This window comes from Coregonus lavaretus, assembly GCF_964263955.1.
Source record: "Coregonus lavaretus genome assembly, chromosome: 9".
Taxonomy (NCBI): Eukaryota; Metazoa; Chordata; class Actinopteri; order Salmoniformes; family Salmonidae; genus Coregonus; species Coregonus lavaretus.
This window is the reverse complement of record NC_139996.1, coordinates 19,132,551-19,156,566: the sequence shown is the minus strand read 5'-3', so window position 1 is coordinate 19,156,566 and position 24,016 is coordinate 19,132,551. Positions and strand designations below refer to the sequence as shown.

At 46.5% G+C, this 24,016-nt stretch overlaps 1 protein-coding gene across 1 annotated transcript in view; it reads right to left on the bottom strand.

The window, feature by feature from the left end:
- Window positions 1–24,016, bottom strand: part of LOC311134888 (vesicular glutamate transporter 3-like) — a gene marked incomplete at its 5' end in the record, with an annotated part of 41,600 nt that overhangs the window by 620 nt on the left and 16,964 nt on the right. Inside the window, 10 exons of the mRNA XM_084168653.1 lie at window positions 167–294; window positions 2,995–3,105; window positions 3,465–3,597; window positions 4,317–4,466; window positions 12,906–13,048; window positions 15,523–15,609; window positions 17,737–17,824; window positions 18,071–18,185; window positions 19,384–19,502; window positions 22,592–22,940. Coding sequence (XP_084024779.1) covers window positions 167–294; window positions 2,995–3,105; window positions 3,465–3,597; window positions 4,317–4,466; window positions 12,906–13,048; window positions 15,523–15,609; window positions 17,737–17,824; window positions 18,071–18,185; window positions 19,384–19,502; window positions 22,592–22,940 — 1,423 coding nt within the window. The remainder of the gene's footprint in view (window positions 1–166; window positions 295–2,994; window positions 3,106–3,464; window positions 3,598–4,316; window positions 4,467–12,905; window positions 13,049–15,522; window positions 15,610–17,736; window positions 17,825–18,070; window positions 18,186–19,383; window positions 19,503–22,591; window positions 22,941–24,016) is intronic.

Genomic DNA, 24,016 nt, shown 5'->3' with positions numbered 1-24,016 from the left:
ACTTGTGTATATCATACGGTATCCATATTAGGAAGTCCCTTAGGGGGAGTTTTGTCTGACAACTGAGGGACTTCCTAATATGGATGCCGAAGCCTTAACCTGGCAAATTTTGCTAATCTCATTGACAGCTGTTAGAATTTATCTGTAATGTTGAATGTTACAATACCTTATGTTTAGTCAGTGCTCCAACGATAAGGGGGCACACCATTCCAGACAGTGTGCCAACGCCATTGGAGATGCCCATTAGGATACTGGCATAGCGAGGGGCAATGTCCAAGTGGTTTACATTGAACCCTGGGGATGCCGTAACAAGTACAGTACATCAGTATAAATTGTTTACCCCACTGTAGAAGCATATTTGGGTAATTGAAAAGTGCTGCATAAATCACGTGTATTATTTATTATTAGCACACACTATTGATGCTGTCTCTTAGAAATGTTGTTTTTAAAATGTCAATTTGAATTAATAAATAACCATTTAGCCAAACAGTAATGTAATGCACAAAGTCAGGAGGAAAACCCTAAATATCTGTCTTACTCTTGCTTGCCCTGCTGACAGTCTATGAAATATTCAGGGAAAGTGCCTCAGTGAAGGTACAGCAGACAGAGTATTGAATGCATACTGCATCTCATACTGAATCGGACCCTAAGGGGTAGGGTATATAAATTAATTACTGCAATGTGCTTTCAGCTGCTTTTTGCCAAACTAGTATGCAATAGAGAAATTGCTCACAGCAGAAGGTAAAGAAGGTAAACTACAACAGATAGAAAACTTCATACAACTCATCGAACTGAGGCTCATCAAACACACAGCTGTCACGCCCTGGCTCTGGGGACTCTGGTATGTTGAGCCAGGGTGTGAGTTTTCATTTGTGTTTGTTCTAGTTGTTGTATATCTATGTTGGCCAGGGTGGCTCCCAATCAGAGACGGCTGTAGCTCGTTGTCTCTGATTGGGAGTCATACTTAGGTAGCCGTTAGGCATTCATTCAGTGTGCTCTTCTGTTCCGTGTTGGTTCGTGTATGTAACCAGGGACGTCACGTTTTCGTTTTGTTGTTTTGTTCGTGTGATCATTATATAAATAAATATGTTCGCATTCAACGCTGCGCCTTGGTCCTCCTCTCTTCCCGACGACCGTGACAGAAGAAACCACCAAGACTGGACCAAGCAGCGTGTCCAGGAGCCATCGCCAGGGAGATCTCTAGCAGATCTCCTTCGCCTCCTCGACTGGGTCAAGCCGGGTGAGGAAGAGAAGGGCCGGACTTGGAAGCAGAAGGGCGAAAGTCTGGCGAGGGACATGGAGACCTGGTCCACGGGTAGGAGAGACGCCCAGAAATTTTTTAGGGGGGGGCTCACGCCGTGGACGACGGGGCAGCAGGGGGCCGCGATGGAGCGGTTAGTAGAGGAGGCCGCCAAGTTACGGGGGCCACTGGTCACAAAAGGGGAGGAAAGTGTAGAGGCACGGCGAGAGGTACTGGGGTGTGTTACCAGTCCGGTCCGGCCCATTCCTGATCCCCGCGTAGGGCCAGTGGTGTGTGTCCCCAGTACGGTCCGGCCTGTTCCTGTCCCTCGCACCGAGCCTGTGGTGTGCGTCGCCAGCCCGGTTCGGCCTGTTCCTGCTCCCCGCACCAAGCCAATGGTGCGCGTCGCCAGCCCGGCCCGGCCTGCTCCTGCTCCCCGCACCAAGTCAGTGGTGCGCTTCGTCAGCCCAGCTCGGCCCGCTCCTGCTCCCCGCACCAAGACAGTGGTGCGCTTCGTCAGCCCGGCTCGGCCCGTTCCTGCTCCCCGCACCAAGTCAGTGGTGCGCTTCGTCAGCCCGGCTCGGCCTGCTCCTGCTCCCCGCACCAAGTCAGTGGTGCGCTTCGTCAGCCCAGCTCGGCCCGCTCCTGCTCCCCGCACCAAGTCAGTGGTGCGCTTCGTCAGCCTGGCTCGGCCCGTTCCTGCTCCCCGCACCAAGACAGTGGTGCGCTTCGTCAGCCCGGCTCGGCCTGTACCTGCTCCCCGCACCAAGACAGTGGTGCGCTTCGTCAGCCCGGTCCGGCCCGCTCCTGCTCCCCGCACCAAGTCAGTGGTGCGCTTCGTCAGCCCGGCTCGGCCCGTTCCTGCTCCCCGCACCAAGTCAGTGGTGTGCTTCGTCAGCCCGGTCCGGCCCGCTCCTGCTCCCCGCACCAAGTCAGGGGTGCGTTTCGTCAGCCCGGCTCGGCCCATTCCTGCTCCCCACACCAAGCCAGTGGTGTGCGTCGTCAGTCCGGCACAGCCCGTGCCTGTTCCACTGGTGCCTGGTTCAGCACGGGTCAGCTGCTTCACGCCGGAGCTAGAGCAATCCGCTCCACCAGTGTGCAGTCCAGCTCCGGTCAGCAGGGCCAGACCGGACCAGGGGTACTTTGGGGGGTTAGAGAGCGAGTGGGGATCATGCCCGGAGCCGGATCCGCCGCCAAGGCGGAGTGCCCACCCGGTCCCTCCCCTGTGGTATTTGGTTGGCGCGGTCGGAGTCCGCGCCTTTAGGGGGGGGGTACTGTCACGCCCTGGCTCTGGGGACTCTGGTATGTTGAGCCAGGGTGTGAGTTTTCATTTGTGTTTGTTCTAGTTGTTGTATATCTATGTTGGCCAGGGTGGCTCCCAATCAGAGACGGCTGTAGCTCGTTGTCTCTGATTGGGAGTCATACTTAGGTAGCCGTTAGGCATTCATTCAGTGTGCTCTTCTGTTCCGTGTTGGTTCGTGTATGTAACCAGGGACGTCACGTTTTCGTTTTGTTGTTTTGTTCGTGTGATCATTATATAAATAAATATGTTCGCATTCAACGCTGCGCCTTGGTCCTCCTCTCTTCCCGACGACCGTGACAACAGCAGTAACAGAAGGATAAAACCCCACACTCAACATTTATTCATGAGCTCAGAAACACACAAATAATGATGTTTGTAACTTGATTTGACTGAATATGGCTTTTATACATTATAAATACATCTAAAATGGTGCTGAACTGAAGCTTTATACCTGAGATGGCAAAGCCACTGAAGCCGACAGCTAGCACCAGGAAGGAGATGGCAACGCCACGTGTGTGACTGAACCCCACCACCAGCAGCAGTGTTGCCTCCATTCCAAAACCTGCATGGGTCACAGGGCACACAAAGGTCAAAGGCCACCTTACCAAATCCTGATTGGGATGCAATGCTTTACTAGCTTTATCAGACCTGATACAGTACCATAGCTGGCAAACAGAAAACATTCCTACAACTTTAGGTAACGTTCCAAGGAAGTCTCAATTTTGTTTTCAGCTAAAGTCAGCGTGATAATATTCCACAAATGTTTTTAAAATGTCAACATTAGTAGAAGGAAATGCCATAATTGTTATAAGAAATTATGGAGTCTCATGGTATCAGTGCTAGTTTTATTCCCTACCTAAGAGAAAATCATCATAGGTACAATGTAAGGGAAATAAAGTCGTTCTGTCCTGGGTACTATACCTCCGCAGTTCATGATTTTCCGGACGTTTGTAGTTGACATGATTTTACGACTGCGTAGGAAGTCGGCCAGCTGGCCACCAATGGGCACTACGATGGTCATCACCATGTGAGGCACAGCAGACAGGAGCCCCACCTGTGAGGAGGAACAAGACAACACCCATAAATGATGGTAAGAGCATCAGGTTAGAGGATGAGTTGATTATTTTAAATTGGCTGTGTAGCGCTAACGCTACAACCAAAATGTGCACTCCTTATTCATATTATTTTCAGTATCATGCCAAACATTTCTCTAACATACTGTACTTTCTTTCATGTAAGACATAATCTATGATCCATTTGAGTCTTATGATAATTTATTCCACTTGTACTGCTCAGTTTTGTGTACAATATGTTGTCCCATTTGCTGCGCTCTTTCAACGTTTAAAGGCACCTTTTCCGTTATTTACGATCCATGATCTTGGCTGTCTAACTGATGACAGAGTCGGAGCAGGTCTCTTTGCTGATGCCGCGTTTGACTTTGAATGTGAGTTTGCATGACCTCAGCTCAGCCTATCAGAAAACCATCCGTTGCCCACTGATAAGCCAAAGGCTCATTATAGATTAGTTTAACAGAGAAATTGCGCAAAAAAAATAATCTTAACTGGCCCATGGACAGCTGGTCATGTCACCCTTTTCATTGTTTTCTTTTTATATCAAACATTTTTTTGTATGTGTGTCAATTTCGACCAGCCCATGATCCAGCCCATCTGGCATTTGCCAGAATTGCCATATGTCCAATCCGCCCCTGATTGTTGTCCCAATTGCATAGAGACTTCTTAGATCTACACCACACAGGGTGACTGTGAGACCAACCTTGCCGATGGAGAAGCCGAACACCTCCTCAAAGTAGGCTGGCTGGCTGATGAGGAGCAGATAGAAGGTCCAGCTACGGCAGAAGTTAGCCACGATGATGGCATAGACAGGCATGGAGGTGAAGAAACGGCGCCATGGAGTCTTGAATTTCTGTGGTGGGCCAGAAAGGGGGACCTGATCTCATGGCTCAATTTCATGGGTCAACCTAGGTTATGTTTTCAATTGTCAAGCTTGTCATCAATTTCAAGGGTCAACTGCACTCAAATAGGTAGCCTACTGTTGTTAAACTGGCTTATGTCTCCAGTTATGTTTTCATTTGTCAAGCTTGATAACATCTTAAATGGGTGTCATAAAACTTCTATAAGTACAGTACTTACAAGAACAGGATATTTGAAATAACATAAATCTTGTATCTATACTGAACAAGAATATAAACGCAACATGCAAAAATTTCAAAGATGTTACTGAGTTATAGTTCATATAAGGAAATCAGTCAATTTAAATAAATTCATTAGGCCCTAATCTATGGATTTCACATGACTGGGAATACAGATATGTACACTACCAGTCAAAAGTTTGGACACACCTACTCATTCAAGGGTTTTTCTTTATTTTTACTATTTTTTCCATTGTAGAATAATAGTGATGACATCAAAACTATGAAATAACACATGTAGTAACCAAAAAAGTGTTAAACAAATCAAAATATATTTTATATTTGAGATTCTTCAAATAGCCACCCTTTGCCTTGATGACAGCTTTACACACTCTTGGCATTCTCTCAACCAGCTTCATGAGATAGTCACCTGGAATGCATTTCAATTAACAGGTGTGCCTTCTTAAAAGTAAATTTGTGGAATTTCTTAATGCGTTTGAGCCAGTCAGTTGTGTTGTGACAATGTAGGGGTGGTATACAGAAGATAGCCCTGTTTGGTAAAAGACCAAGTCCATATAATGGCATGAACAGCTCAAATAAGCAAAGAGAAATGACAGTACATCATTACTTTAAGACATGAAGGTCAGTCAATACGGAACATTTCAAGAACTCTTCAAGTGCAGTCGCAAAAACCATCAAGCGATATGATGAAACGGGCTCTCATGAGGACCACCACAGGAATGGAAGACCCAGATTTACCTCTGCTGCAGAGGATAAGTTCATTAGAGTTACCAGCCTCAGAAATTGCAGCCCAAATAAATGCTTCACAGAGTTCAAGTCACAGACACATCTCAACATCAACTGTTCAGAGGGGACTATGTGAATCAGGCCTTCATGGTCGAATTGCTGCAAAGAAACCACTACTAAAGGACACCAATAAGAAGAAGAGACCTGCTTGGGCCAAAAAACCCAAGCAATGGACATTAGACCGGTTGAAATCTGTCCTTTGGTCTGGAGTCCAAATTTGAGATTTTTGGTTCCAACCGCCGTGTCTTTGTGAGACACGGTGTGGGTGAACGGATCATCTCCGCATGTGTAGTTCCCACCGTAAAGCATGGAGGAGGAGGTGTTATGGTGTGGAGGTGCTTTCCTGGTGACACTGTCTGTGATTTATTTAGAATTCAAGGCACACTTAACCAGTATGGCTACCACAGCATTCTGCAGCGATACGCCATCACATCTGGTTTGGGCTTAGTGGGACCATCATTTGTTTTTCAACAGGACAATGACCCAACACACCTCCAGGCTGTGTAAGGGCTATTTTACCAAGAAGGAGAGTGATGGAGTGCTGCATCAGATGACCTTGCCTCCACAATTCCCCAACCTCAACCCAATTGAGATCGTTTGGGATTGTCAAGGTGTGCTGTAGGTGTAGTGGCGGAATCAATTGCAGGACGCAGACGGATAATCCAACAAACTTGTATTGAGCCGAAAACACGGCAAAACGGACAACTCTTGCCCGAAGGCGAAATACGCACGAAGGCGAAAACGAAACAGAACAGCGCACAAACAGGTGCGTAACTCCAGCGCAGTGGAGAGAAGCTCAACCGAGCGAAAACACATCTGACACAAAACAATATTACACAACACCTGACACACACAACGGGAACTAAATAGGACACTAATGACACTGAATGAAAACAGGTGTGACAACACTTAGACAGAAGCAAACGAACATGAAACATACAACGGTGGCAGCTAGTACTCCGGAGACAACGAACGCCGAAGCCTGCCCGAACAAGGGAGAGAGGCAGCCTCGGCCGAAACCGTGACAGTACCCCCCCCTTGACGCGCGGCTCCAGACGTGCGCTGACTCCGGCCTCGGGGACGACCCGGAGGACGCGGAGCCGGGCGCGTCGGGTGTCCACGATGGAATTCCGTCAGGAGAGACGGGTCCAAAATGTCTCCCCTCGGCACCCAGCACCGCTCCTCCGGACCGTACCCCTCCCACTCCACTAGATACTGGAGACCCCCCATCCGACGTCTCGAATCCAAGATGGACCTCACGGAGTACGCCGGTGCCCCTTCGATGTCCAATGGGGGCGGAGGAGTCTCCCTGATCTCACTGTCTTGGAGTGGGCCAGCTACCACCGGCCTGAGAAGGGACACATGGAACGAGGGGTTAATACTTTTATATTCAACAGGTAGCTGTAATTTATAACACACCTCGTTCAACCTTCCCAGGACTTTAAATGGCCCTACAAACCGCCGACCCAGTTTCCGACAGGGCAGGCGGAGGGGCAGGTTCCTGGTAGAGAGCCAGACTCGATCACCAGGTGCGTACACCGGTCCCTCACTGCGGTGGAGATCAGCGCTCGCCTTATGACGTCGGAGGGCCCGCTGCAGGTGGACGTGTGCAGCGTTCCATGTCTCCTCCGAGCGCCTCGCCCACTCATCCACCGCAGGAGCCTCGATCTGGCTCTGCTGCCAGGGTGCCAGAACCAGCTGGTAACCTAACACGCATTGGAAAGGGGTTAGGTTAGTGGAGGAATGGCGTAGGGAATTCTGGGCCATTTCGGCCCAGGGAACGTACCTTGCCCACTCCTCCGGCTGGTCCTGGCAGTATGTTCTAAGAAACCTGCCCACATCCTGGTTTACACGTTCCACCTGCCCATTACTCTCCGGGTGGTAACCCGAGGTGAGACTCACCGAGACCCCCAACCGCTCCATAAAGGCCCTCCAGACTCTGGAGGTAAATTGGGGACCCCGATCAGACACAATATCCTCGGGTACCCCGTAGTGCCGGAACACATGGGTGAACAGGGCCTCGGCAGTTTGCAGGGCGGTAGGAAGGCCCGGCATGGGGAGCAAACGACAGGCCTTAGAAAACCGGTCCACAACGACCAGTATGGTGGTATTCCCCTGTGAAGGAGGAAGGTCAGTAAGGAAATCCACCGAGAGGTGGGACCATGGTCGTTGTGGCACGGGCAGGGGTAGTAACTTACCCCTAGGCAGATGTCTAGGCGCCTTACACTGGGCGCACACCGAGCAGGAGGAAACATAAACCCTCACATCCCTTGCCAACGTGGGCCACCAGTACTTGGCACTAAGACAGTGCACTGTCCGGCCGATACCCGGATGTCCAGAGGAGGGTGACGTGTGAGCCCAATAGATCAATCGATCCCGAACCTCGAGCGGAACGTACTTCCGACCCTCCGGGCACTGTGGTGGACTAGGGTCGGTGCGTAACGCCCGCTCGAGTTCAGCATCGACCTCCCACACTACCGGTGCCACCAGACACGACTCCGGCAGTATGGGAGTGGGCTCCACGGACCTCTCCTCCGTGTCATACCGCCGAGACAGCGCATCTGCCTTACCATTCTGTGACCCAGGGATGTACGTGATCTTAAAAGTAAACCTGGTCAAGAACATATTCCATCTTGCCTGGCGAGGGTTCAGCCTCCTCGCCGCCCGGATGTACTCCAGGTTACGGTGGTCCGTCAAAATGAGGAAAGGGTGTTGAGCCCCCTCAAGCCAGTGCCTCCACACCTTTAAGGCCTGTACCACGGCTAACAGCTCCCTGTCCCCTACGTCATAGTTCCGCTCCGCCGGACTGAGCTTCTTAGAATAAAAAGCACAGGGGCGGAGTTTAGGTGGCGCGCCAGACCGTTGTGAAAGCACGGCTCCTAGACCGGCCTCTGACGCGTCCACCTCTACCTGGAACGGCAAAGAGGGATCCGGATGCGCCAGCACCGGGGCCGAGGTAAACAGGTCCTTCAGCCTCCCAAACGCCCTGTCCGCCTCGGCCGACCACTGCAGACGCACCGGACCCCCCTTCAACAGAGACGTGATGGGAGCTGCCACCTGTCCAAAACCCCGGATAAACCTCCGGTAGTAATTCGCAAACCCAAAAACTGCTGCACCTCCTTCACAGTGGTTGGTGTTTGCCAATTACGCACGGCCGACACCCGGTCTACCTCCATCTTCACCCCTGACGCAGACAACTGATACCCCAAAAAGGAGACCGACTCCTGGAAAAACAGACACTTCTCTGCCTTCACATACAGGTCGTGCTCCACCAGCCTCCGCAACACTCTGCGCACCAGGGCCACATGCTCGACACGGGTAGGCGAGTACACGAGAATGTCATCAATGTACACAACCACCCCCTGCCCCTGCATGTCCCTGAAGATCTCATCCACGAATGATTGGAAAACTGACGGAGCGTTCATCAACCCGTATGGCATGACCAGATACTCGTAATGGCCCGAGGTGGTACTAAAGGCTGTCTTCCATTCATCGCCCTCCCTGATGCGCACCAAGTTGTATGCGCTCCTGAGATCTAATTTTGTGAAGAAACGCGCCCCATGCAACGACTCAGTCATGGTCGCAATCAGCGGGAGTGGATAACTGTACTTCACCGTAATCTGATTGAGACCACGGTAATCGATGCACGGGCGCAAACCACCATCTTTTTTCTTCACAAAAAAGAAACTCGAGGACGCAGGGGAAGTGGAAGGCCGTATGTATCCTTGTCTCAGAGATTCGTCTATGTAAGTCTCCATAGCTTTCTTCTCCTCTTGAGACAGAGGATACACATGGCTCCGTGGGAGCGCAGCTCCTGCCTGGAGGTCTATCGCACAATCTCCCTGCCTATGGGGCGGCAACTGCGTCGCCCTCGCCTTACTAAACGCAATAGCCAAATCCCCATACTCAGGGGGAACGTGCAATGCGGGCACCTGGTTTGGACTCTCCACCGAGGTAGCCCCTACGGAAACGCCCAAACATCTACCCACACACTGAGCAGACCACTCCATCAGAGCCCTCTCCTGCCACGAAATGGATGGGTTATGGGTACTCAACCAGGGCATGCCCAGCACCACCGGATACGCAGGAGAGTCAATCAGAAATAGCTGAATCATCTCCTGATGACCCCCCTGCGCACACATCCTAAGTGGCGCCGTGACCTCCCTGATCAAGCCCGTACCCAACGGACGGCTATCTAGGGCATGAACGGGGAAAGGAACATCAACAGGAAGAAGGGGAATCCCTAACGCTAAACAAAACTTTTTATCAATAAAATTCCCAGCCGCGCCTGAATCTACCAGCGCCTTATGCTGGGAATGAGGTGCTACCTGTGGAAAACGCACAGGCATACAAAAATGTGCAACAGAGAGCTCTGGGTGAGTGGGGCGCCTACTCACCTGGAGGGAATCCCCAGTGCGGGACCTGTTGTCCTCTCCCCTAGGAGGCCATCCCCAGCACCTAGCCGCGGTGTGTCCTCCCCGACCACAGTTGGTGCAAGGGATGGACCCCCTAGCAAGCCGACCCCTCCTCTCTCTAGCGCCAGCACCCCCGAGCTCCATGGGGCACGGCTCGGAAGCGCTGGAGGGTGAAATGGACGGACCCCCCTCGGAACGCCCGCGGGTAGCTAGCAGGTTATCCAGCCTGATGGACATGTCGACCAACTGGTCGAACGTGAGGCTGGTGTCCCTACAGGCCAGCTCCCGACGGACGTCCTCTCGTAGACTACACCTGTAGTGATCGACGAGGGCCCGATCATTCCACCCTGCATCTGCCGCTAGAGTACGGAATTCGAGGGCGAACTCCTGAGCACTCCTCCTCCCCTGCCGGAGGAAGACCAGACGCTCCCCCGCCGCTCTCCCCTCCGGGGGATGGTCAAACACCGCCTTGAAGCGGCGGGAGAACTCGCTGTACGTGATGGTGTCCGCGTCGATCCTCCTCCACTCCGCGTTGGCCCACTCCAACGCCTTCCCGGACAGGCAGGAGATCAGGGCGGACACGCTCTCATGTCCCGAGGGCGCCGGATGCACGGTGGCCAGGTACAGCTCCACCTGGAGAAGGAAACCCTGGCACCCGGCTGCGGTCCCATCGTAAGCCCTCGGGAGCGAGAGTCGGACTCCTCAGGTTTCTGGTGCGGGACTAGGCTGACTGGCCGATGGTGCTGGCACGGAGGGTGGCGGTGGAGGCGTCCCCCAGCCTCGGATGGTGGTGATCACCTCCTGCAGGGCGGTCCCCATCTGCAGGATCTGGTCCCCTTGCTCCCGGACCCTGTCCTCCAGAGTCGCCTGGGCTGCTGCGGCTCCTGCTGATTCCATAGGTGGTGTAATATTCTGTCAAGGTGTGCTGTAGGTGTAGTGGCGGAATCAATTGCAGGACGCAGACGGATAATCCAACAAACTTGTATTGAGCCGAAAACACGGCAAAACGGACAACTCTTGCCCGAAGGCGAAATACGCACGAAGGCGAAAACGAAACAGAACAGCGCACAAACAGGTGCGTAACTCCAGCGCAGTGGAGAGAAGCTCAACCGAGCGAAAACACATCTGACACAAAACAATATTACACAACACCTGACACACACAACGGGAACTAAATAGGACACTAATGACACTGAATGAAAACAGGTGTGACAACACTTAGACAGAAGCAAACGAACATGAAACATACAACGGTGGCAGCTAGTACTCCGGAGACAACGAACGCCGAAGCCTGCCCGAACAAGGGAGAGAGGCAGCCTCGGCCGAAACCGTGACAGGGATGAGTCGGACGGCAGAGTGAAGGAAAAGCAGCCAACAAGTGCTCAGCATATGTGGGAACTCCTTCAAGACTGTTGGAAAAGTATTCCAGGTGAAGCTGGTTGAGAGAATGCCAAGAGTGTGCAAAGCTGTCATCAAGGCAAAGGGTGGCTATTTGAAGAATCTCAAATATGAAATATATTTTCATTTGTTTAACACTTTTTGGGTTACTACATGATTCCATATGTGTTATTTCATAGTTTTGATGTCTTCACTATTATTCTACAATGTAGAAAATAGTATAAAATAAAGACAAACCCTTGAATGAGTAGGTGTGTCCATACTTTTGACTGGTACTGTACATTATCTGTTTGTCACAGATACCTAAAAAAAAGGTATGGGCGTGGGTCAGAAAACCAGTCAGTACCTTGTGTGACCACCATTTGCCTCATGCAGCGCGACACATCTCCTTCTCATAGAATTTATCAGGCTGTTGATTGTGGAATGACTGTGGAATGTTGTCCCACTCCTCTTCAATGGCTGTGCGAAGTTTCTGGATATTGGCGGAAACTGGAACACGCTGTTGTACACCTCAATCCAGAGCATCCCAAACATGCTCAATGGGTGAAATGTCCGGTGAGTATGCAGGCCATGGAAGAACTGGGACATTTTCAGCTTCCAGGAATTGTGTACAGATCCTTGCGACATGGGGCATTGCATTATCATGCTGAAACATGAGGTGAATGGCACGACAATGGGCCTCATGTTCTCGTCACTGTATCTCTGTGCATTCAAATTGCCATCGCTAAAATGCAATTGTGTTCGTTGTCCATAGCTTATGCCTGCCCATACCATAACCCCACCGTTACCATGAGGCACTCTGTTCACAACATTGACATCAGCAGACCGCTCGTCCACATTCATTTTTATTTTTTTATTTTACCTTTATTTAACTAGGCAAGTCAGTTAAGAACAAATTCTTATTTACAATGACGGCTACACCGGCCAAACCCGGACGACGCTGGGCCAATTGTGCGCCGCCCTATGGGACTCCCAATCACAGCCTGTTGTGATACAGCCTGGAATCGAACCAGGGGGTCTGTAGTGACGCCTCAAGCACTGAGATGCAGTGCCTTAGCCCGCTGCGCCACTCGGGAGCCATACACTTGATCTGCGGTTGTGAGGCCGGTTGGATGTACTGCCAAATTCTCTAAAACGATGTTGGAGGCATCTTAGGGTAGAAAAATTAACATTCAATTATCTGGCAACAGCTCTGATGCCAAATGCCAATTGCACGCTCCCTCAAAACTTGAGACATCTGTGGCGTTGTGTTGTGTGACAAAACTGCACATTGTAGAGTGGCCTTTTATTGTCCCCAGCACAAGGTGCATCTGTGTAATGATCATGCTGTTTAATCAGCTTCTTGATATGCCACACCTGTCAGGTGGCTGGATTATCTTGGCAAATGAGAAATGCTCACTAACAGGGATGTAAACAAATATGTGCAAAAATTTGAGATAAATAAGCTTTTTGTGCGTATGGAACATTTCTGGGATCTTTTATTTCAGCTTATGAAACATGGGACCAACACTTTACATGTTGCGTTTATATCTTTCAGTGTATGATACTCTACACTAATGCATCTGACCGCAGCCAGAGTGAGCAGAGGCATACCTCAGTGGCGCTCAATATTTTGACACCCTCGCCAATAGTGGTCTCTATGTAGATCCTCTCCTCGTCACTTATAGTGGGGTGGGCGGCTGGGCTCCCATAGGCAAGGAGGAGCCAGAAGATGTACCATATAATCCCAAATACACCTGAATGCACAGAAATAAAAAATACAGGTTATCAGCAATGCCCATATCATCATATGGATCTAACAAAAGAGTCTGTTTTTAACAGACTTCCAGATTATTTTTCATATTGTAAGTGTTAAGCATTTATGGGCGGTTTCCTGGACACAGATTAAGCATAGTCCTGGACTAAAAAGCAAGATCAATGGAGAATTTGAATTGAAAATGCTTTTTATTCCAGGATTAAGCTTAATCTGTGTGCAGGATTTGTAAGAGATCATAGAGATGGAAAGACGGAACACCTCATTCATTGGCTCCTCTCTCCTGCTGACCTGAATGGAATTCTACGATCCCTCCTTAAAGGAATTATCCACCCCCAGAAATAGAAATCATGAAAGTCATATCAATTTGGTGAAAGCCTATGTTCTATCAGTGGGTAAAATAAAACAATTCCACATGATTTAACTTCTAAATTGTCCATCTGTAAAAATCTGGAAATCGTGTAGGAACACGTCATAGTTACATAATTCTCGTCACTGGAGATAGGGGATAACACACTATCACATTTCATAACGCTTTTAACAATTACCTGCACTCCATATCACCAAATTAGCCAATAGATGGTATGGGCATACTAGTCTAGAACACATCCATCTGTTTATATAGTCATGACAATGCATATATTTCACATAGATGTGCTCAATCTAAACAGTGTACCAAATTATTCAACTCCGTTTCTCCTTCAAGCACTGTATGCTGTCTGTGGGAAACAGAGATATTACAGAAAGGAGGTGATAGGAATCCTGTTGGGCAATGAATGGAGAAAGTTACCACCCAACTGACTGTCAACCCATCACATTCATGTTGTCATGCTGCGTCACGCGGCTGCTAAACTAATCGTTACGCAATCCCTTCTCAAAGTCAGGCTATGAGTCGAGAAACCTGCCTATTTTCCTCGAAGGTACGTTATGTCACGATTCCAAAGCTATACGATATTACAGAGAACAAGTTAATTATCTCACATCTTGGAAAAACTTGTACACGAAATTCATGCTAAAGTTCGGTTTTTGAGCTAGCACCCAATTGATTCCCATTCACTCCTTGAAGGAGAGCTCTCCTTGTCCCAGAATCGCCCAGAATGCACCGCGCGGCCCATTGACGACGCATGGGCAATGTACACAATGGGTGTTAATACGATTCTAATGGAGTTTCCCCATCTCCTCAAAAGTATCTATGTGGGAAGGAAACATACTCTGCTCTCGCTCTGGGCAGAGACGAACTGCAAGTTGAACTCGGTGAGATAGACTCTTAAATTGATATTGCAGTTTGTTTAGCTGATTTTACAGGTAGCTAGCAACTTCACATGCTGATAATGACTTTGGTATTATTGTGTGTAGCTATGTTTTATAGCTAGCTAACTACCTAGCAAGCTAGCCAGCTCAGAGAGAGAAAGAGAGAGCTTTGCATTGTGGGTTTTGTAGTAGACTTGAGCTGCAACAGATTTCCAAAAACGATTTTCACATATTTCTACCAACCTTGTTATGACGACACAATGAAACATTTGTTCACAAAAATGTTTTCACATATTAGTGTTATTTAACACTGTTAATTATAGGAATTAGTGGTTTGGGGTGGATTATCCCTTTAACCCATAGGAAGTCCCACGCAGTTGACTACTTTAAAGTGAGAAAAGCCTTCAGTGGTGTTGCCCATGCTAAACAGGCATCGTGACAAGTGTGCCCTCTATCCATCTCTATGTAAGTGATATGGCAAACTAATTAGAACTGGGCCTTGACCTATTCTAGACCTCAATGATTTTTCATTATTCAAACAAAATGAAAGATTAATTAGGTAGCAATCCCAGACAAGAAAACATTAATTTCAGTCAATTAATCATGTGATTAGATCACAACAGAGCTAAATAAGTTATATTGAAATGCAGCAGGCACAAAGAGTCTTATGACATTGTGAATATATCTTAATCAAATAACAGTTCAGATAAAATTGACAAAACAGATTAAGCAAAACATTAGAGAACAACCTGAGACTGGTGTAAGACTGATGATATAATGACCATGGTGCGTTGCATGTCACACAAGTGACACCTAGTGTAATACATGGACTGCTGATCAAATGGGAATCACCCACAGACTTTATCATAGTTAGGCCTGGTCTTGTGAAAGCTGTTCTGAAGTCATATACTGTAAGTAATTTCAGATTGGATAGACATTTATCAACTCAAGACACAGTTTTCCCCCTATCGCTAGTTAGATCATAGACATCTCCCTGTCTTACAAAGATCACTATCTTTGGTAGTGTCAGCCATTTAGAGTATCTGAATTTCAGTGCATGCATTTCAATGGTTTTCCCTACCCAAACTCAATAATTATGAAATCCTTGATCTGCATACCTGTATGAAAGAATTGTAAATCACAGCTATACAATTCACATGGGTTCAATTGAACAATTTGCCTTAATATTGATTTTTTAAATATTACCATAGATATAGAAGACTGAGGGCCATCCAACGAACTGAACCAGGACTCCTGCTAAAGGCATGGCAATCACAGCACCTGCATAGGAACCTGGAAACAAGGAAAAGGGAAATATGACCATGCCACTGTTGTAGTTCTGTTCTGTCTGGTGTGTAATGGGGCTCCATCTAAAGGAAACCCCAATAACATTATTAAGTAGTGATGCCAAGGTATCACAACGATCCAAACTATTAGATTATCATCAGTCTGCAGCCTCTCAGTAACTCTTCTTCAACACAAGACTACACTCTTAGAAAAAAGGGTTCCAAAAGTGTTATGTGGCTGTCCCCATTGGAGAACCCTTTTTGGTTCCAGGTAGAACTCCTTTGGGTTCCATGTAGAACCCTGTGGAAAGGGTTCTACATGGAACCCAAAAGGGTTCTATCTAGAACCAAAATTGTTCTACCTGGAACCAAAAGGGGTTCTTCAAAGGGTCCTCCTATGAGGACAGCCAAATAACAATTTTTGGTTATAGATAGATAGCACCTTTTTTTCTAAGACTGTAGAAAAGTATTCCATGTCTCATAGATCATCTTGGTAAGCGTAAAGATCATGCAACAGCAACCGTATTGGACTCAACGAATTAGGACTCATTGAAACTGTCCTTGGGAGAGGATGTTCTATTATCTGATGGCTTTATAAACACTCTCGATTTGAATAGGCCTGGGAGCATGAGTGTGCCTTTGGACAGTAGGCAATATGACACTTCATTTGGGTTGAATGGTAGAGGACCTCCTTCAGAGTGAGCAGGTGAAGCGCGTGAGGGCAATCTTTCATTCAGATGTGATGTCAAGAGGGTTTGGAAGCGCTGGTTGTCATGGCACCAGTTTATTGTGAAAGATGGCTGTTTTAATGCATTTTCATGGGGAACAACAGCCGACATCTGCAAAACAAAACAACCTTCCCCATCCCTATTTTCAGCCATTTTACCACAATGCTAAACATCTCTAGACAGGGAACAATGATATATCTAGTCAATGACTTCATTTAAAGGCCCAGTGCAGCCAAAAATGTGATTTTCTGTGTTTTATATACACTGAGTATACAAAACATGCTCTTTCCATGACATAGACTGACCAGGTGAATCCAGGTGAAAGCTATGATCCCTTATTGATGTCACTTGTTAAATCCACTTCTATCAGTGTAGATCAGTGGAGGCTGCTGAGGGGAGGATGGCTCATTATAATGGCTGGAACGGAGTAAATGGAATGGCATCAAACACATGAAAACCAATTAAGGTGCCATCAACCTCCTGTGGTGTAGATGAAGTGGAGGAGACAGGTTAAAGAAGGATTGTTAAGTCTTGAGACAATTGAGACATGGATTGTGCATGTGTGCCATTCAGAGGGTGAATGGGCAAGAACAAATATTTAAGTGCCTTTGAATGGGGTATGGTAGTAGGTGCCAGGCACACAGTGTTCCTAAGCATTCAAAATGTAACTAGTACTTTTGGGTGTCTGGGAAAATGTCTAGAGTAAAAACTACATTATTTTCATTAGGAATGTAGTGAAGTAAAAGTAAAATAGTAAAGTAAAGTACATATACCCCAAAAAACTAATTAAGTAGTACTTTAAAGTATTTTTACTTAAGTACTTTACACCACTGGAAAAGACAGCCTGAAATGTCAGCCTGTTTTGGTAGGATGGAGGTTTTTTGTTAATAGACCAATAAGAGAGTTCCAAACCTCTCTGCCAATAACAGCTAGTTTTCAGTTTTCCCTCCCCACTCAGACCACTCCCAGACAGTCCTAGCAAAATTCTTGCTTGATAAATTGCTCTTTACTAAGAATCTATTTTGGTTTATTTTTGCCATTTTAATTGAAAACCATCACAGTAAGGTATTTACTTGTTACTCAGAAATGATTTGATATTGAGATAAAAATGGATGCATTGGGCCTTTAAACTAACAGGGTTGACTGTGGTTATGGGTACAACAGAAAGACAGGCAGGGTATTTTTGAATATCCATTTGATTTACTGAATGAATTCCATTTTTGTTTTCCTGTCTTCTACCACATCTTTTCACTTGGAAGCTTTGCTATTGTGGAAAATCATCAGCACAATTTCATAAAGCTCAATTGGATGGGAAGAAAAACAATTGAATGGAAAGAAATTTGATTAACTTTATTTGACTCAAACATTGTACCTGTATTAAGCTTGTCAATTTTCATATCACTTACCACAGAATGAGGTGGTGGCCAGTCGACTTCTCTCCAGGGGAGGAGCCCATTTGGCCCACATCCCATGGCATGCAGGGTAGGTAACACCCTGTACAAGAAACGTTACATGGCATCATTATTCTGAATAATCAACCTGAGGAAAGACATACAGATATACATGTGTCCCTGTACTTTATACGTATGTACTGTATATGAGCTTGGTCAAATGATCAGTCATTATGACGACTAGTGTTGACACCTTCAATTGGGCTACATTTAGTAGATTTGGCAAGATTTTGGCTTAGATTCGACCTGAAAGTGTCAATGAAATCTGGCAACACTGAAGATGACTCACCTCCACCAAGCCTTGCAGGATGCGGACTAACATGACACAGCCGTAGTGCCTTCTGGCTGCTGAAGGGATGAACATATTCAGTATGGACGTGAGAAAAATGGCCGCCCCAAACACTCTGTGGAAACATTACATTATAGTGTGACTAGGTTGTAGACAACAATGGCGAGCAACAAATGACAAAAAAGCGTAGCATTACACGTTATTTCAATAATGCATACAAAATTACATATGAGCTAAAAATACTGTAAATGTGACATAACAGCTACATAGAGCATTATAAAATCTTGATGGAACCTTGACCAAGTGTGACGTACAACAACCAAGTCAACAACATCCCACCACATACTGTCATGGTTTGTACTGCTGTAGACTTAAATGTTATAAACAGTCACAGTTGAAAACATGTGAACACCCAAGCCTACCTCCATTAACTCAAAAACCAATCATCAATGTTCCTGAACTAGTCAGTCCCTTCCAGGTCTCCCCTAGCCTCGACTCCAGCCGTTCTAGGATAATACGATGTGATCTCTGGCACTACAAGACTAGTTCTCCTCTAACCTACCCTTCTGGCAGGGGCCAGCTTAAAATGACCAATCCAACATCACAATATGACAGATCTAATATTTCTGCCTTTGAAGGACAGACAGAGATCCCACACGATTATGCTTTATCACCATTGCTCCCCCCTTTCTTCACTCCACCCCTCCCTTTTTCCAAAGCCGGGTGTAAGTGACACTTGTAATATTCCAGTGGCTGGCGTCTCAGGGAGGAATCAGAGGCAGGATCTTTCATTACTAACTCTGTCAGTGGCGTGTCCTCTTTTCCTGTGAAACTTTTATTACAGGACTGCTATCGGCCCCATCAGAGCTGCACGCTCCCCACACACACACACACACACACACACACCAGACAGCATTACCCCTTGCTGCTTTAACCCTTACCTAACACACACAAACACACACACACGTGCACGCATACACACACCACTTTAACCCTTACCACACACACAAACACTGCATGCCTTTTTCACTTAGGCCCCTAAAACCTTTCTGTTATAGCTCTGACTCCACACACTGACTACCAATTCCAAATACCCTATCTTTCTGTTATAAACCTCACCACACACATTGACTGACTGCCTATTTCAGACACCCAATCTCTCTGTTCCTGCCCTTAGCACAAGTATCCATTCCAAACCCACCCTAGTCACCTATTTAACCCTCTCTAGTCCACCCACAAATCAGTTATATCAAAATACCTTAAATATCCCTTTAATTTCAGGAGTGAGATCATTAGCAGTGGGAAGGCCTAACCTGTTGGCGGCCAGCTTGTTGGAGATGAAGCCTCCAGGGATCTGTGTGACGATGTAACCCCAGAAGAAGGAGCCATGGATCAGTCCCACAGTCTCTGGGTCCCAGTTGAATTGAGCTGGCTGGGGAACAGAGTAATATAATATAGGGTATTTAACTGGTTATGAGTTATTTCACATAAAAAGTGTGTGTGTGTGTGTTTGTTTTGATGTTTTCTCAAGTTAAACAGCCTATTTCTTAAATCTACAGTAGAAGTCGGAAGTTTACATACACCTTAGTGAAACACATTTAAACTCAGTTTTTCACAATTCCTGACATTTAATCCTAGTAAAAATTCCCTGTTTTAGGTCAGTTAGGATCACCACTTTATTTTAAGAATGTGAAATGTCAGAATAATAGTAGAGAGAATGATTTATTTCAGCTTTTATTTCTTTCATCACATTCCCAGTGGGTCAGAAGTTTACATACACTCAATTAGTATTTGGTAGCATTGCCTTTAAATTGTTTAACTTGGGTGAAACGTTTCGGGTAGCCTTCCACAAGCTTCCCACAATAAGTTGGGTGAATGTTGGCCCATTCCTCCTGACAGAGCTGGTGTAACTGTGTCAGGTTTGTAGGCCTCCTTGCTCTCACACACTTTTTCAGTTCTGCCCACAAATGTTCTATAGGATTGAGGTCAGGGCCTTGTGATGGCCACTCCAATACCTTGACTTTGTTGTCCTTAAGCCATTTTGCCACAACTTTGGAAGTATGCTTGGGGTCATTGTCCATTTGGAAGACCCATTTGCGACCAAGCTTTAACTTCCTGACTGATGTCTTGAGATGTTGCTTCAATATATCCACATAATTTTCCTTCCTCATGATGCCATCTATTTTGTGTAGTGCACCAGTCCCTCCTGCAGCAAAGCACCCCCGTGCTTCACGGTTGGGATGGTTTTCTTCGGCTTGCAAGCAACCCCGTTTTTCCTCCAAACATAACAATGGTCATTATGGCCAAACAGTTCTATTTTTGTTTCATCAGACCAGAGGATATTTCTCCAAAAAATACGATCTTTGTCCCCATGTGCAGTTGCAAACCGTAGTCTGGCTTTTTTATGGCGGTTTTTGAGCAGTGGCTTCTTCCTTGATGAGCGGCCTTTCGGGTTATGTCGAAATAGGATTTGTTTTACTGTGGATATAGATACTTTTGTACCGGCTTCCTCCAGCATCTTCACAATGTCTTTGCTGTTGTTCTGGAATTGATTTGCACTTTTCGCACCAAAGTATGTTCATCTCTAGGAGACAGAACGCTTCTCCTTCCTGAGCGGTATGACGGCTGCATGGTCCCATGGTGCTTATACTTGCGTACTTTTGTTTGTACAGATGAACGTGGTACCTTCAGGCATCTGAGAATTGCTCCCAAGGATGAACCAGACTTGAGGAGGTCTACAATTCTTTTTCTGAGGTCTTGGCTGATTTCTTTTGATTTTCCCATGATGTCAAGCAAAGAGGCACTGAGTTTAAAGGTAGGCCTTGAAATACATCCACAGGTCCACCTCCAATTGACTCAAATTATGTCAATTAGCCTATCAGAAGCTTCTAAAGTCATGACATCATTTTCTGGAATTTTCCAAGCTGTTTAAAGGCACAGTCAACTTAGTGCATGTAAACGTCTGACCCACTGGAATTGTGATACAGTGAATTATAAGTGAAATAATCTGTCTGTAAACAATTGTTGGAAAGATTACTTGTGTCATGCACAAAGTAGATGTCCTAACCGACTTGCCAAAACAATAGTTTGTTAACAAGAAATTTGTGGAGTGGTTGAAAAACAAGTTTTAATGACTCCAACCTAAGTGTATGTAAACTTCCGACTTCAACTGTATATTCAATATAATCTTACAATAATCGCTATCGTTACAATATTTCATTCCATTACCGTTTTTTGCAACATTGTAGACATAGCCACCCACTGGGCACAGATGTCAATTCAACGTCTATTCCACGTTGCTTCAACGTAATTTCATTGAAATGACGTGGAAACAATGTTGATGCAACTAGTATGTGCCCTATCTGTTTGATTATGAAGCTGCAGGTAGCCAAGCAGTTAGAGCATTGGGCCAGTAACCTAAATGTCGCTGGTTTGAATACACGAGCTGACAAGGTGCAAGATCTGTCATTGTACTCTTGAGCAAGGCACTTCACCCTAATTTGCTCCAGGGGTGCCGTACTACTATGGATGACCCTGTGAAACAAAACATTTCATTGCATCAATCCGATGTATGTGACAACAAAAAAATATATATATTGTTGCATTTATTTACCGTTTGATACTCGGAGCTGCGGTTTTTCGCTACATTCATGAGGAAGACGTTTTTTATTTCGCTCAAGAAATTGTTCCTTTCTTTTGAGTCTGTATTTCCCCGAAATGTTTGATGCCCCCCTAACAATCTGTCTTGTGTCCAGACCTTCAGTGACAAAATGTTTTAATATGTTTCAATATTTTTTACAAGATAACCATGTATGATTGGAATGTAGGAGTTTGGTGAAATGCCAATGACATTTAAAGGCAGCGGTGTGATGTGTTGCTGCATTCAAGCCTGGTTGAAGGTTATTTTCTTTTGAATATTGAAGTCTGAACTTTGTAAATAGGCTTTGGAACCACAGCTGCACCTATGAACCTATGCTGCTTCATTGCCCTTACAACTGCTATCCTACAAGGTTCCTATTTTACACACTCCATAATGCACACCCCAATCTATGGATTATTATAATGTTTTTATTTTTTACCCCTTTTTCTCCCCAATTTGTAGTTACAGTCTTGTCCCATTGCTGCAACTCCCCTACGGACTCAGGAGAGGCGAAGGTCGAAAGTCATGCGTCCTCCGAAACACGACCCTGCCAAGCTGCACTGCTTCCTGACACACTGCTCGCTTAACCAGCCACACCAATGTGTTGGAGGAAACACCGTCCAACTGGCGAACAAAGTCAGCTTGCAGGAGCCCGGCACAAGGAGTTGCTAGAGCGCGATGGGACAAGGAAATCATGGCCTGCCAAACCCTCACGACGCTGGGCCAATTGTACGCAACCTCATGGGTCTCCCGGTCACAGCCGGCTGTGATACAGCCTGGGATCGAACCAGGGTCTGTAGTGATGCCTTAGACCGCTGCACCACTCGGGAGGCCTATATGGATTATTTTTTATGTCAGTGATTTCCTTCTTTCTCTCTCACCTGGAGTACAGGTGTCCCGTTGATGTAGACTGTGTTGTTGTTGACCATCTCCACAATGGCCACCCCAAGATTGCAGCGGATGCCAAAGGAGATGCAGAAGCCCAGTCCGCTAAGAATGGCGATGATGTAGCGCTTGGGCAGGCCGCAGCAACCGCAGTCAAACAGAGGGGCACTGTGGCGAGGGGCCGCCGCCACCGGTTGCCCGTCCTCCGTGAGCTCCATCTGGTCCTCCTCGTCCGCATTGGTCCCGTCAATTTTTCTGTAACACAAAACATTTGAGTTGAGACAGTTACCCAGAAAACAGTCTATGTTCCTACAAAGTTCGACAGGATGACATTGGTAAGTGTTTAATGGATGACATTGTCATACTACACTACATAGGTCTACTACAAACAAGTATGGTGTATACAAAAACTATTTGTATACCTGATACCCTTGAATGACGCTTTACATTAAATGTACTATGATATTTAAAACAGTCTTTAAAAGACAGGAAGGAGAGGAGACTCCCCGCTGCCCACATGCCGTTCTGAAAAGGTCACTGTGCATCTGATATTTGGCTCCCCCTCGCCCTCCTCCCCACTACTGTACACCTGTTCCATTACCCAGCATCCCTCTCTGCCCTCATCCCACAGCGAGCAGGAATTGCTTTCATCTGGTCCCTTCAGATCTCCACCGGAGTTCCTCTCTCTGGGAAGAAATGAATATGGGGTTCAAGGGGTCTGTTTTTTTATCATTTCAGGTCTCCCTTGCACATACATCCATTGTTATTGAATGTTATTTCCTAAATATGTATATGTTTTCAATCCACTTCATATGGACAGCTGTTGTGATTCACAGGTAAATATGGTCAGTGTTTGAAGCGTCATCCCATCCATCACAAACGGACTGAATGTAAACAGTATCAGCCTCTTTGTGTTACATTGGTGTGGAGTTCATTTGCACAGCACAAACCCAATGGATGACAGTGTAATAGATATCCTCAACACACCTCCAGGCAGCTTACAGACAGAGTGTTTGATGGACAGGTATCCAATCTTATAAGACACCCTGAAGAAAGTCCTTATTTGCTACAATTATTATGATAAGGGACAGGTAACCGTGCCTTATAGAGAAGCTGTAGATGCTTTATTTGCTACCTTTGACCCAACCCATTGAAATGTGTGAGTGAAGCATCTTATCAACTGTCTTTAGCCGTAGTGTTTCGTGTTGTCCATTGACATAGACTGAGTCAGCTATTTTAGAATTTGCACCATACTCAGGTTCCCTAAGTAACGCATGAGAGCATAGAGCGCTAATCTTATCTGCTGCAGAACAGGTAAAGTGCACCTAAAAAGTGTCAAAGCTTGCAAAGGGAGGGTATATTACTGGAAACTTTTGAAGTTTACCAGTAAACGACCAGAATTTTTTTTAACTTTAAAGGAA